Consider the following 16,630-nt stretch of genomic DNA (forward strand, 5'->3'; position numbering starts at 1 on the left):
TAAATATTTACCGTTCGCAACCGAGTAAGTTTAAATTTTCACGCTGTTAATTAGGTGCAAAATGCAATATTGGTAACGAAAAAGGTATGCAAATTGAATCGCTAATTACGTAACGTAGTTATAAAAATATGTGTATGTTTTTCTTAAAAACATAAAATGAGTAGGTACTACAGAGTTTTATAGTTTGATGTAAAATACTATATTACCTAAATTCTCTTATTTCTCTCTTATCAAATTATCACTAGATAAAGATAATTTCGAATGTTTTAAAATTTATCAGTCAGGAAGTTTTGAAGGGAGTGAAAATTATCTAATACATTTTTGTTGAACGAAATATATCATAGATTGTATTTGCCAATAACAAAGTAACAATATGGTCCTTTAATACATTTGAAATATTGTATGCCATCTTTCCTTCATCCTTAAGTTTGTTGTATCTAAAACAAAGTACCTATTGAATCCTATATATATTCACTTGAAACCTATTAATTTCAAAGCTCAAATCCGGCAAAACCCATACGCGTAATACACTGAGTATTCATATACAAAATAAACCACTGAAAACACGATCGTGTATTTAACTTTGCATTATGTACTGTTTTCATAACATTCGCGACTCAGATGTATTTTGGGAAATTGACACATACCAGACGTCTGATTATTATGCTACTACTATGTAAAAGAATGCATCATACATCAAACATTTATGCTTCTAGATTTTTTATAAGCACTTGTGGTATAGAACAGCGAAACTACTCGTATATCGAGTATATATATTATATGGTTTAGATATGTTATGTTATATTTCAGCGTTAGGCACACACATCACCTATTTATTTTGTAGATTTTATTTACAATTCCAATTATACAGGGTGTCCAACTATTGGTATACCTACTAAGCGCGAAGGGACTTGGAGTTTTGCATACACTGATCACGTAAAAAATACTCAAACAACAAAATTACGTCAAAATTTTTTTGCCAAACTTTTCCTGAAAATCCATGCTTTCTTCTCTAGCTTCGCGCAGCCGGCATATACCGCTTCTCTAATATGAGCATTTTGTCTATGAAAACATAATCTTAAACGAGAGCTCACGTGCTGGTGGCAAAGTTGGGCGGGTTGCTTGTTAGGGGTGTACACAGAGTTTTATGAATTCATCTATTTGAAAAAAAAATGCGTCTGGAATTTTATAAGTATTTTTTACGTACTCAGCGTATGCAAAACTATAACCTCTTTTGAGCTTAGTTATACCAACAGTGGGACACCCTGTATATGTCACAGAATAATGTTATAAATTTACAATTTTTAAACGCACTTACATTATATTAATGTTCAATGTGTGTATTGTATATTAATATAGTGGAGTCAAGGAAACCTCTTGCACAAATTAATCTTCCAAGAACTCATATTTCCTCAAACAAAAATTCCAATACCGAGCATTGTTCAAACCATTACATAAGATAAAGGGTTCAACGTGTTTATGGTAAATGTTTCCAATAAAAATAAACATAAAACGCATACCGTGCGAGTTCACCTCGCGCAAACCAGTCGGCGCAGTCGTGCTTCGTGACGCATAGACATACAATGTATAGTACATACTAAGTGCTGAGCTTTAAATATATGCAGATATATAAGTTCTATAGCAAATGTCGTATTCAACAAAGACCCCGTTGAATGTGCTATAACTCGTTCATTCTTAACTTCTTTATAATATATGCGTCACACGCAGCCTATTAACCCTAACATCGTGATGCTATTTTAGCGCTAGACTATCTAAGGTCAGGAAAGGAATATTCGATAAATATTCTGCTACTATTACTTTGACTTACTATGGGTCTAGAAAAGACGGTATACCAACCATACATTCATTCAATTTATTTCAATATGCATAAATCGACGTACCTACTATACTTGGCTGTATCAGTTTAGTGGAAATTCTAAAATGCTGAGAAATAAATTCTTTTAAGTTTTAACACATGAGTCGTTTTGTTTGTATTTCAAAAGAAAAGACAACTACAACTAAGTTTAGTTAGTGTACTGAGATATTACCTATTGCAATAATGCATTTTTATAACATTCTTCCACGAATGAAAAACCATAATGTGCAATACATATTTTACCGCATTTACGATAATATGCACAAGATAATAAATAAATTGAGTTACTTAGGTGTTAATGCAATGCATTATTGCATACTACATGTACATAATAATAAAGATCAATAACAGAAAAAATAAGGCCGATAGAGAACGCTACTATAGCAACACTAAGCTGGAAGTTTAGTAGTTCCGCGCAATTCCGGTAGATGGCGTTATAATAAAAACAGTTTTATCTTCACATTTATAGATGATATCTGTTCCATTGTACTGCTTCTTTGATAAGCATTACGAACTTTATAACGATTATACTAGTGGATGAAACGAAGCGCAACCTATTAACATTTACTTTGTTCTTTGAAGTCACGAAAAATGTTGTAGCATAGGTCAGTACCATGTTGTTACTGCCTAGCCCATTTTTTCAAAAATCTATACATATTTTAAAATTTGTTCTTCTTCGCTTATGGTCATTATTAATAATCTTTTTTGTGGAATAAATCAATTATAAGGTAGAGATTTGTAAATTGCTATTAATTCTGATGGAAAGAGTACCTATACATTCCTAGCTTCTTGTTTCTCGCAAAAGGAAACAAACAACACCAATCAATTTCCGGCCCTAAACACAAATGACGGGTTGAGTGACAAACTAAAACAAAGGGATAATTCAGGTTAACGACAGTCTCGAGCAAGCAAGCCAATATACGACTAAAGGTTAAAGGCTAAGGGTTATTATGGCTTAAAGCCGGATTTAATTAGCGAAGACAGGCTAACAAAGAAGGTCGTTTCCGTGCAATGTTACAGTGATGTCGCCTAACGGAATTCAATTTATCGTGCGTTGTTTGATCCGGTGCTCTTGTGCATATTGACACTCATTTGATTGATGCCATTAATTACAATGTGAAGGGACAATTTTATTACTCAAAGTATTTCAGTTTTACAGCTACTGTGTTGTGCACAATACCTACTATAGTAGGTATTAAACGGGTGTCATAGAGGAGGCCTTAAAATCAGTTCAGTAAAGATACTACGATATAAGTATCGTTTAGATTTTAACTTAGCTTACTAAGCTAATACTTTTTGGTACTACAAGTTCCACAGAAAATCTAAGAGCTCATACAAATTAAGACGATCCCACATTTGAATACACACCTTTCGCCGCTCCCTACCGTGACATGTGAAAAACAACAATTCACCCCAATTAATTAATCATTACAAACAACGGTACAAACAATTTGCAAAGCTATGACCCATGCCTCTAATTAACAAAATACCACAACACGGAAATGTCAGGCGCATCATTAGTCGGTTTACATACATAGCGACGTAAAAAAAAACGTTGCTTTAATAATTTCATGGAATACGTGACACGCATACGTTTATCCGCTATGAATTCAGAAACAAAATGATATGCAGAAAAAACAGATCATTATATACATACATATTATATCCATAATAACTTGGTCAAAATATAAACATTGTAATTAGACCAAGTTTTTATTCCTACACGGTTAGATGTTGCAATATTGAGCCAAATAATGATAATACAAAGTATGATCTGTTTCGTACCTAACCTAAATCATTTGTACATACTTCTAAAACCAAGACAAGACTTGAATTGGGATGCAGCTATAGATATTCTGGATGTGGCTAATAAAACCGCTCCCTGGTTGCCATATCTAATTTAATAGCTCCAGTATTCGATCCTGATATATCCTTACTCATCATTGCTATTTGCTATTATCAGAAGCGTATCAAACAATCGATTAGTTTATTTGCCAGTTGCAATCGTATCTTCTACTAGCCACGGATCGGCAAAGGCCATGGTCAAAATTCAAGTGAAAATTGGGCACCAGACAACAATCGATTGAAACGAATTGAGACAGCATAGCGTGCTAACAATCTCAGCAGTCTCGAGATATCACAGCTTAGCACGACCTTGAACTATAGCTTATTTAGCGATTATTGATTTTAAGGCCCATGTTGGGCCGTTTGTTCGATAATCGCAAAGTTAAGGTTGCCAATAACTGCAATGTAATAATGTAAGATATTGTGACCTCTGGCTTTATTGTTATAACACGCAATATTATTCAAATTAAAATGGTATATTTTTTTAAATAAAAAATAAAGCGTTAAGCTACTAGTACTACTACTACTACTATATTGTAATCGTCCAGGACGCTGTTAATAATAATTTTAATGTAAGTATACATTTTTAACTCAACACAATCTGATACCTACATTGATTTCTAATTTACCTGAAACTTTTTATTCTAATTTCCGTCTTTTCCGTAAAACTCATCATCACTTCTCATCTTATAATATTTTGATTTTTTCTACAACAGCAAAATGAAACCGGAAGGGACTGTTCCACAAAGTTTCGAATTATAAATATAATTTTAAATTTTCATACTAAGTACCTATCTGGATAATTTTTATTACTTATTTCCTTTTTATAAAACTTTATTACATTTTTAAATTAAATTAGTTATTAAACGACATCGCACGTTCAATCTTAGCAATATTCAGGCATAAGTAGAAATAAACATTGTTTAAAGTCAGAATTAAATTTTATTCATTCAAATAAGTACATTTATTTTTCTATGTAACTTTAAATGGTTAATTTTATCTCTGTTTATATAATACTAGCTGTGCCTCGCGGTTTCACCCGCATTGCTCCGCTCCTGTTGGTCTTAGCGTGATGATATATAGCCTATAGCCTTCCTCGATAAATGGGCTATCTAACACCGAAAAAAATTTTCAAATCGGACCAGTAGTTCCTGAGATTAGCGCGTTCAAACAAACAAACAAACTCTTCAGCTTTATAATATTAGTATATATTTATTTATTTTATCGATTACGTAATTAACCTTTTTATTACTCATGAGTCTAAAACCGTGTCTATGTTAAAAATATATTGACGTTACTCAAGTAAGATAAAATTATATACATTACGAACTGAAAACGAAATAAAATACCTACAATGTTTTCTGTTGTGAAGAATAACAAAAATCTATTTATTGTGACTCTGGTCATAATAACAACTATGATATATCTATTTTATTTAATAACACATTTAATATCACTATAAATTTTTCCATAAACAACAAACTATAATAGAACTTATAACAGACGTTATACTCCATATTTCAGATGTATAAGGGTGTAATTTACATCATCAATACGTGACTTAAGACCGCCTCTAAACAAGGGACCACTCAAAACTAAAGAGCCATTGAAGAGTGAAAACAATAGGCAGATAATAGGATTTTTCTTATCGTACCAACAGGGCACTTGAACACATATATAGAATCTTACGTATATAGACACAGTACACATATGCATGTATTACACACACACATGCATGTTTGTGTACACATGCATGTATTGCACACACAAGCATGTTTGTTTACGCAAACTTAGAAGAATTTTATATAAACGCAGCACACATAAAGAATTTTATATAAACGTAGACAAGCGCCTCGGTAGACAACTAGGGTTTGCTCAGACGCGCAAGGTCAGCGCTACGTCAAGGGTGCTTAGCACTTACGGGCTTGTTTGAAAAAGTTGGGAAAAACCACGACTCAAATATACCGCAGGGTACACTTTTTTCGATAGTTTCTCTGCGAAAATTGTTGGGGGAAAATTTTTAATAGAATTTTTAATAGCTGTTTGCTTTTTTGCATTTCGGAGGCTTGGGAGGAAAATTATATTTACGTTTGGTGCAGTAACGGAATAGGAATTAAAAACAATATTAATTATTTTGTCCCCATAAATGTACACTGTACACTTTTAATGAGTACCTATATCTCAACTATATTTGTGAAAATCATACCACGCATTTTTTGTAGATCCTACCTGCGTTTCATCCAACATACGAAACACTCTTACACCACCAAGCTTTCAGCAATCCCTTCCAAATAAAACTAACATTTACCCAAATACAATTCAACACAAAAAACAAACAAATCATACTCACATTGATCCTATTCTTGGCTCGCTCGATCGCCTTCGAGTCGTCTCGCTCCGGGCTGAGCCGGCACACGCGCGCGCGCCAGTCGTTCGCGCCAGCCGCTTGCAGCGCCGCTAGCCTGGAAGGACGAAACATAGGTTTTAGAAAATTAAGCTTTTATAAAGAAAATTAAAAAAACACATACAAAAAAAATAGAGTAAGCTAAACACATGCCAATTCAAAATAAATAACATAAAAAGTATCCACACACAAAGACAACTTATTTGGAAAACTTTTGAAACTTTTGTTACAAGTTTATATAATTATCTTGTTAATGTATACGCTATGTAAAAGGTGATTTCTTTAAAGACAAAAAGGATAAACACATATTAATAATACACTTATATCTAAGTCTATTATTATTATTGAATTCCCTGCTTTAAAGGGATAATTGCTACTGAAAATTAATAAATTGCCTACTGGATAAACCAACAAATACACAAGATATTTATAATTCCACAATTAGCAATTGTGGATTTGCTAATTGTGGTAAGTTATTTAACATAATTAATTATTTAATTAATAATAACAATTTATAGAAAACTTTCTCAGGAACAACTGACGTGATTTAAAACGCATTATAATGATAAATTAATGGTTTTGTAAGAAAAAATGTTATAAAAGAGCCCCGTCATGCATCGCCTCTTTGGGATATCTAGGAGATTTAATCATAATTTGATCAATATTCTCAATAAGCAAGTAGGTTTCCAATCATCAACGTAGATCGAGCCAACCTCGTCACGAATCTACATTAGCGTGCTAATCATTGTACAAAGCCGGTCTATTCTATCAGAAATGTTAATCTATTTATCATCATAGTTTATATTATAGCGGCATATACAGAGGCCTCAACGAGTAATTCATAAGCGTAACATTGGAAGCCATAAAAGTCTTATAGTTTCTGAATTGTAAACTTGTCATTACAAAAGATAAAGTTATCTAGACAACAATTTATGACTGCACAAGTTTAAGGGTACCAATCAATGTTTATTGTAATATATTTTAGTTCTAAGTAGATAGCAAAGATTTATTACTGACTAGTTGTAGCATATGACGTCCAATGCGATTATTTTCATAGAACTACTTTCTTCGCTTTTTTTATAAAAAGCCAAAATTAATTGGTATACAAAATTTCAGTCAGAGAATTATGAAAAAGAAACCTGATTTCACAGACTTCAAGGGCTATGAAAAAAAAGGACATAGACGAAAAAATTCATGCAATTCATGCAATTCATCTCAAGACTCATTTCGTTTTTAATAAGAAGAGCGAGGGACTGCATATTTATTTGAAATTTTAACATGTTACCTAAGCCTTCAAGTTATCGTTTTTTTCGTATCATATAATGTAATTTAGTTTCCTTTGCACACATTTAAATACTTTATATTTACGTTTAAATAAAGGCTTTTAGATAATCACATGTTAAATATGTAGTAAATAACGCTAAGCCACTTTCAGTATTTCATTTGTACAGACAAAGCTCCATGATACGCGTGTATTACAATTGATTACTTCAAACGCACTATTCAATCGGCTTATCGCAATATACGCGAACACCTTTGTATTAAATGCTACCTACTTATAGATAAGAAATATACTGCTTTTCATTTCTACATAAATTATACCATTGTGCCTTTCTTCTGTTATATTCTCATCTTCGCATTAGGCTTACAATAAAATAAAATAAAAATTCTTTTCATCACCAAAGTAAAGTTTTATAATAATAAGTAATCAATATACTTATCTAAAACTATAAAATAAATTAACAGCAATGATGCAAAATCAAATACTTAGATCACATTAAGAGGGCTTATTCAATTTAACGCAAGTCAAAATCTCCGCGATCTATTACGATAGATCGCGGCTTGCGCTATCCTTTTACTATGAACAGCATAGGTCCACAGGAGAGCGCCGAGCAACATGTCCTCTCTCTGGGAAGGCTCGCTGCCGACTGATTTTAATCGATCGCGATCGCGGGGTCATCCACGCAGGCCTTCACAGGCCTCGGGGTAACTGCTCGGGGCGACGGCCCCTTTCAGTGGTGGCAACGCCGCCTGCAACTACAGGCGGGGCACTGGGTGGGACCTAATGGTCCGAGGTGTCGTGTCCGGGAGGTGTCCTGCTGCAGTGCGATCAAGCCCGCGTGGTATCGCGGGCGATCTGCTAGCTGCCCCCAGTGATTTTAATCGGCTCGCGCGCAGTGTTTTATAGTACTTTAAAAAAAATTGTAGAAAAATAATAGAGGTACCTTAGTTGATTTTTTAAATTTAATCTTATAAGTAAGACGTTCTTTTATTGCAATATGTATAAATTATATTCAACTAAGTCAAATATCTTGGTGAAAATAATCATTTTGTCGACTATAATTTCTAAAAAAAAAATTCACATTGTTCGGATTTTAATTTCGTAAGTTAGGAGTCCAAAATAAAAAAATCTTTTAACTAACTATTTTAATAAGGATTTTTGCAGTTAGTTAAAAAAAAAAAAAAAAAAAAAAAAAAAAAATTGTGTTAGATCTGCCAGCAATTTCAGATATTTTTAGCTTCGAAATTGACACTAAAAGTGAAATCAAGTAATCATCGGCTCAGTTATCTTGATGGTATTCACAAATACTGTATTAATTGAAAAAAACTCTTAACTAACTATATAGACAATAAACTTTCCTAAAATTATTAGTAATTCATATGTTTGTAAGATAAGTGGTTGATGGACAATCTGGTTTGAAAAATCACATATTTGAGCCAAACAGCGCACGGACCGCGTACACGGCCTTAATTCGAATTCTATCTATAATAGTTAATTTGTATCATGACATCTTACTCTTACTACAAAACTCACCCCGTAGTTTTAAACATGATTAACTAACAAATTCATATCAAGGGTAAAAAGTCAACTGACTCAAAACAAAATCGACACATCAATGCAAGTCCATTAGCATGCGCAACTCGCACCGTATCGCCTAATTCATAGAACAATAACACTACTGATAAGCGTCGATAAGATTATATTATACAATGTGCCGTTCGATATTCCATAATGCTTCACTAATTAGTTCATTAGTTGGGTAATCTTCGTACGTAAATACAACGGTAGATAATAGTACTGTATGCATTGAGTTTAAGCTAACTGGAATATTTGTGTTAACTACATATTCGAATTGGAATTTGGATTATTTGATTGTGTAGTAAATTATCACATTGTATACTAGTAAGTTATTCAAATTCTTATTGGATATGTATTATTGTTCGTATGTAGTGTTATTACTTAAGAAAAACGAAAACGTTACATTATTATTACAAATATTACGCGTCTATTGTCTATTTTATGACACCATAAAGTCATTCAACTTTTTAAATAGATAAAAAAGATTCCTTATCAGTTTGTACATTGAAATTCCAACCTAATAGATAAGCCGATTCAAAGTTATCTCAACAAAAAGCTTTATAAGCTTACAGAGGCGATATCGCTTTTATGTCATACAATACATGTATTCGGAGGATAAATAAATCGGCTACCTATATTAAGTTAATAAAACATCCTTTTATCATGTTCTAGTAATTCTTCTATAAGCTTCTTATCTTTGATACTAATAAGAAAGCGAAATACCATAACATCTTACGCGCATATATCACTACTAGCGGCTCCACTCCTGTTGGTCGTAACGTGATGATATATAGCCTATAGCCTTCCTCTATAAATGAGCTATCTAACACCCAAAAGAATTTTTCAAATCGGACCAGTAGTTCCCGAGATAAGCGCGTTCAAACAAACAAACAAACTCTTCAGCTTTATAATAATAGTTTATAGTATAGATAAAACTAACCTAGATACTATAATCAAAGTCATAATACGTTAATCATAGAGAACTCTCCACATATAAGCGTAATTGTCATACAATACTAGGTACTATTCAAACCTAGCTGGACTACAAGGAGATGACAATAGAAATAACTCCATCGAATATAGAGTTCAATGAACTGCACTATCGCGTCAAGTGTTAAGAGGAAATGTAGATTAAAATTAATTACACGACACCTAATAAAAGAGCACTTGTATGTTATAAACTTTCGCAATACTTAACATAATATCATGTCTAACGAGATAAATATTAATAATATTTTCTGCTTACTCCGATTATAAGATTAAAAATAATAAGTCACATTTACACGTATCGGATTTAAAGATTGCCTACTCAAGTTTTAATTTCGTAATTACTACATAGTATAAAACAAAGTCGCTTTCTCTGTCCCTATGTCCCTTTGTATGCTTTTTTTAATAGATAGTGATTCAACAGGAAGGTTTTAGTATATAATTTATTAGGTTTTAGACAAAGCGGGCGAAGCCGCGGGCGGTAAGCTAGTTATCACTACAGTTATTGAAAACAATGATAGGATTATGCCGATTATGTATAATGCTTCTTCTCTTAGTTCTACATATATTTTACTTTTCATACAATACTCACATTGCTATTATTGTTAACATTGCAAACAGCACTATGCTACTCATAAGCACTTGAAAACGTTTATAGCATGAATAAAAGTAAAAGTTTAAGTGAAACATTTTCTATAGAAAGACTGTACTTATAAGCTTGATTATTTGCAACGCAAAGCGACCATACAATGGTTTTGCATACAAACCTTCTCTAACACAGAAGACGTAGTTCTTTGATACTAAAATGCAATTTCACATTCTACATATTTACGAATAAGAATATAAATAATATACAACGTCTACGATTAATCTCGTAGTAGATTTATGCAGTATTTTATTAAACTAACACAATCTATTCAGTCAATCTTAATCTGTATTTTGTTATATAGGTAATATGATAAACATACTTTTTAATATGCAGTGATCAAAACATACTCATTATAAGATTTTCAGCCAACCATTCTTCATGTAAAAACTCAGAGATAGACATAATCAATTATCTCTCAAAATCTTATAAAACCATATAAAAACTGACCTCTCAGCGATGGTGCCTCCCCGATGTGGCATGTCGGCATGTGTGGCGCTCCGTTGAACCCCACCGCCGAATCTGTCAACAAATATTGTATTTTTAGATAAAACTATCTATAAAAAATGTCATTAAGTTCAAATATACCAATCTTTCTTTATTGGGAATCGGGAAATAGCACAATAAACACTGTTTAATTCAGGAAATATGTTTGTTACTTATGTAGGAATAAATTGTCATAATGTAGTGTGTACGTGTTTTTAAAACTCTTTTCTTATAATATATAAAAATAATCTTAAATTCTACACATTGTATGCGATATAATAAAACACGTAATTACATATTCATTTCTAATAAATCTTCTCTCAATAAACTTATAAACAAATATCTCTACAGCGTAAGACAGCGTCTTTCAATCAAAAGATTCTGACAGACCTATCAAAATCAAATACATCAACATTGAACAAAATCCACACATTTACCTCGGCTGTTCGAATTTATCTTTCAAGCTCTTGAAGCTGTACAGCCTCTCTTCAACCTGTCGCACCGACAGCATTTTGCTTATTTCACTAACACGACACGAAATTTACTCTTATTATATTTATTTTATATTAAAAAAGATTGTTTATAGAGTGACAAAGCATGACATTGTGTTTGGGACGACGTTCGTTCGATAACTAACCCGCCAGCGACGCATCCGTTCAAGTTTGTTTACGTCAAAGGGCTGTGTTGTCCTGTCAAATAATAATAATTGTGTGTTTATTTGGAGCGGACTGTGGTTGAATAGTTTTCATCGTAGTTGTATCCGGACACGTTTGGAAGAATTATGAATTTTATTTTTTTGAATTTATGTTATAAAATTCATGAAACTTACAATTTTATTAATTTTATTAAATACATTTAAAAAGAGCAGTAACAACAAATATTTTACATTATATTAAAACAGCTGGTAATTTTGTACTATCTAAGGTAAATAGAAATAAGTATCTACAAATAGAAACTCATACCTTTTAGTTTAGTTACATAGTATGTAAAATTGATACATTGATAAAATTTTACATAATCGATAATCTGAACAAATAATTATGTTTATTGTCTGTGAGTTCGTTGCACTCATCAGATATTACAATTGACATACGAAGGCGAAGTCTAAAAAAACGTAAAAAAAAAAACATAAAAACATGCAAATCCGTGACACAGTTAGTGTAATACAGTTATAGTTTAGAATTAACGGTGCGATGGAGGAAAACAGCCGTTTCCTACTGATAACTCGGCCTCACGTTCGCTTTATCCATTTAGAACATAACTTCCTCTGTGGTATTAATTTTTCCATGACACACAAACACACATGAAAGTATTTGCGCAATAAACACTATGTGAACGACCGCTGTTCTAAACTAAAGAGGTTTTTTTTTATTACCACGAAACAATTTAAAGTCTTAAAATGCATCAGTATCATCAGCTTATATTTTTCACTGCAGGAACACAAACTAGTTATAATTAATATATCCATAGACCTTTATCCTATAATTTTTTTAAATCTCGCTTCTAACTTAAAAGTGATTGGCTATTCAAAACAATTTATTTTTATATGATATTTAGAAATAAATAAACATAAAATCTAATATTAAAGCATAATCAATTAATAAACCAAACAAACAATGTTACTCAATGAAAAATGTAAGCATAGATCATAAAGAACATCATAGAAGTGAAAAAAAAATCTACAATTATAAACATCCTCCACTGTTAAATCTCTTAACATTATACCTTTAAATATCCACCAGCAACAACTAAACCACCACACCAAAGCTCCTGCACTAAATTACTATTTACTACTAAATACATTTCATTCACACCACTTTATTATATTATATTTTCTCGGACTAAAACAAAAATACATACCGTAAAAAATCAAATATATAATACCTACTATGAACGTAGAGCCGAGCGCGCCCTACCGCAAGCGTGTAGCGACTAACGTAGGCGGGCGGGCGCTTTCGAAGCCTACCGCTGAAAACGCCTTACGCACGTTTTTCGATATGTCGTACCGTTTTTAATTAAAAAGTTTGAGTTAAAATGTATTTTAACGTTTATATTAGTGATTTAAAAACTTTCAAGGCTTTATGTGTGTTACTTTATTGAAAGTGTATATTCACGTGTGTATCAATGCCACAAAGAAACTTTTATAACTCATATATGGCACATTGAAGTGCTTACTTATATTTTTTTCATTAATAGCTAGTAATAACTAGTAATTTTATCATTCTAAATTGGACGCTAATAAAATAAATTGTAAACGAGTTAAAGGTGAGTTTATTTAGTAGTCATTTGCGAAGGGGAATAACCTTAGCAATCGAAAAGTCCTTTGATTGGCTTCACAGTTCATGCATGCATCGATATATTCGAATTGAAAACTTTCTCACATTTCAAAGTTAAGCATCGAACATTTTTACGATTAAAAAATAAACATACATTTTTTTCGTATATTTCCAATATCAATTACATACATAAAAATATGATATACATTTATTTAGACAAAACCTAATCTCTTTCAAAAACCCAATTACGTAGATACTTGCCTGAACTACGAACACATTCTTAACCCAATATACTGCACGAAAAAAGCCACAAACCAATCTTGTACCGTCCCTACTCCACAACGTTTCCGTTTAGCATACGACAAACGCGTAGTAATAACAATGAAACCTTCCTACACCGTCTCCGGCCGTACTCAGACTTCATTGTGCTCAAACAAAGGGAAGCTACGCGGCAACGCGTCGCTCATTAAAACATACGAAACACCGCCAAGCAGACGCCTTGCTGCACTTCTAAAACTAACCACGATTGGCTGGGATTTAGAACTGGTGTACATAATAATTGAGCTAAAGCCTCTTGGGTTTAAACAATATGATAGACGGGTAAATGTCATTTGTATCCTGCACACTAATTCTATTAGTTTTGGCATCATGTTTGCCTTTGTTCCCGTGGGGAATACGAAATCTACAAATTTGAAATTACGCGTCAAAACACAGATGTATAAATAATAAATATATAGGAATAAAAATATGTTTGTATGGAATAGATTTAACAACGCATTACTTTCAATATCATACCTAATAAATTATTACTATCGAAAATTAAGACACTCTTTCAATAAAGTTTACTCTACGATAAATCAATATTATCGAATACTATCATCCTACACCATAATCCCCAATTTTCTACACATTACAATTTATTTTTCATTCACCCACCATACATTCACACACCATACTACTACGGGAACAGGTGACGTATCAATTTCCCGTATTCGGCGTCCGTAGAAAAGCGCAGTCACCCACACACACATACACACACGTACGTATATCGGCACACACATAACGCAGCGTGTAGGACATCGCCCGTCGCGTCGCTTCCCAGGCGTTAATCCAGCTCAATCTAGACAATGAACTTATTGCTAAATGTTTAGAAGGCATAATTGCTTGCTATATTTTATGTGAATGACTTTATTATGCCCAGACAAATATTTTATACAATACTGCTGCGAATATCGTTTCATACTGAATTTCTCTTTTTATGGTATCTATCTATTTATTATATTAACGTTTGTTTATAAGGCAATATTTACTTTTATAACACAAAACCAAAACACAATTACTCGTCACATGCAGCACATTACACAATCAATTTATATTTCCATTTATGAGAATTATTCACTTGGTAACTTTTTTGATTTTAAATACACCCTTGGCATAGAGGATAGAGATAGTCCTCTTACTTTAATCGCTTTAAACCTACCAAACAATAAACACATTAATCGCTATCAAACTGAAATCACGTTCAAATACCGCTGTGTACGAGTACGTGCGTTCATAGTTGCACCGGGGCATAGTCCGGGATGAAATATGTTTGCGACGGGAGTGCGGGGCTTTTCCGGGATACACGGGAAATATCCTCTCGACCGGAATTCAGCTGAGGCACGCAGACTGTTTTATGAAATTGTGAAATTGTTTTTGGCTAGACATTTTGTTGGACGAGTTATTTGTTCTTATTCTATTCTAATATATAATTCTATTATCTAATGTAATTATGTGCTAACTCAGTGTTAAATTTGGATATGTTCTTAATTGTATTTTTGTATGAGATTATCAATTCACATCCTTGTAATGTTTATTCCAATAACGGCAGGATACAAAAACTCATAGATAAACCATTGTTATTTTCTCTCAACTCTCAATTAAACGTAACATATTAAATAACACATTATTCATGTCACCAATCAACCCCACATTCGAATAAATCATAATACAAGCTTACTTAAGCTCTATCAATACAATAGATTGTGAAACCTCAATGATAATCAATTTCTATATCGTCGCACCCGATTCCCATCCATATAGCACTTGATATTAAGATTAGAATTGTTCAAAGTGCTGGCAATTTAACAGCAAATGTTTGTGTAATTGAATCGAATCGATGTTCGTGGGTGTCATCGCGGCCGTAAATTAATACATGACCACTTTAATCTGATCTTTAGTATCACTTAAAGCTTGTAACGATCGCTTTAGAAGCGAAGAGAACAACATAATTCACTCATTCCCTACAACATATAGTTATATAACATAGTTATTTCTCTTCAATCTGTATGAATATATGTAATTATTTCATTAAAGCGATAACTATAAATACAGCCTTATATGACGTGATGTGAGTGTCTTAAGAAAAATTGACCAAGAAGATTAGATGAAAGCAAACTAACAATATCGGCTCGAAAAAACTAACAACAAGTTTAACATTTTAACGCTAAATTATCTCTAATTCCGCGAACATTTTCTACAGCCTTATACTTGTAAGGCATATATTAGCGATCACTACAGATAATACCGCTTCCACTATTAAAGCAAACAGTTCCTTATGGGGCTTTAGTTTGCCGATTCATTTATCTTGTTATGTGCATTAAAAGCTTTCTCTGTCTGCATTTGTACGGATCATGTAACGCGAGTCACGGGCCGTCATTAGTGTACAAAATTGCCTATTACTATGATTATATACGCATGACTGCATGAGCTTATAATATGTTTAGCGTGTTATTTCACTGCAATTTATGTATAATATAGGAACTGTTAAATTTTCTATTTAATACGTTTTATATGATGGTATGCGAACGTGGTGACAGTTCAGGTGAATTTGCAGTAACCCAAAAATTCTATACTTACCGACATTTAGAGAACTATAGAACTAAAGAGGTTAAGAATACATTTTATTGTTAATCTCTCAGTTATTGTTACTTTAGAATAATATTTCAATATTAACTTATAAACTCTAACGCGAAAATAGGCAATTTAACGCTCGCGAAGTAAAGATATTGAAAGTCATCTACAAAGAATTAAAAGAACAGATCGATCAAAAAATACCTACATTGCAAAACACATGCAAATTATTACCAAACACACGAAATACCTATTACATAAAACTCTACATTAATAAAACAAACAATAATTAAAGATTCATTTCCATAAAGTAAATGGAGCGTCGCGACTCACGTCGTCCCAAATACATATTCAATAT

The 16,630-nt window shown here is 32.5% G+C and overlaps 1 protein-coding gene across 6 annotated transcripts in view; it reads right to left on the minus strand.

Moving 5' to 3' along the window:
• Positions 1-16,630, minus strand: part of LOC123694186 (supervillin-like) — a 147,167-nt gene that overhangs the window by 20,532 nt on the left and 110,005 nt on the right. For all 6 annotated transcript variants that reach the window (XM_045639533.1, XM_045639535.1, XM_045639536.1 and 3 more), the window contains 2 exons: positions 11,069-11,140; positions 6,072-6,183 (listed from right to left, as the gene is read on the minus strand). In XM_045639533.1, the coding sequence (XP_045495489.1) occupies positions 6,072-6,183; positions 11,069-11,140 (184 nt within the window). The remainder of the gene's footprint in view (positions 1-6,071; positions 6,184-11,068; positions 11,141-16,630) is intronic.

The sequence above is a fragment of the Colias croceus genome, chromosome 9 (assembly GCF_905220415.1).
Source record: "Colias croceus chromosome 9, ilColCroc2.1".
NCBI classification, from domain to species: domain Eukaryota; kingdom Metazoa; phylum Arthropoda; class Insecta; order Lepidoptera; family Pieridae; genus Colias; species Colias croceus.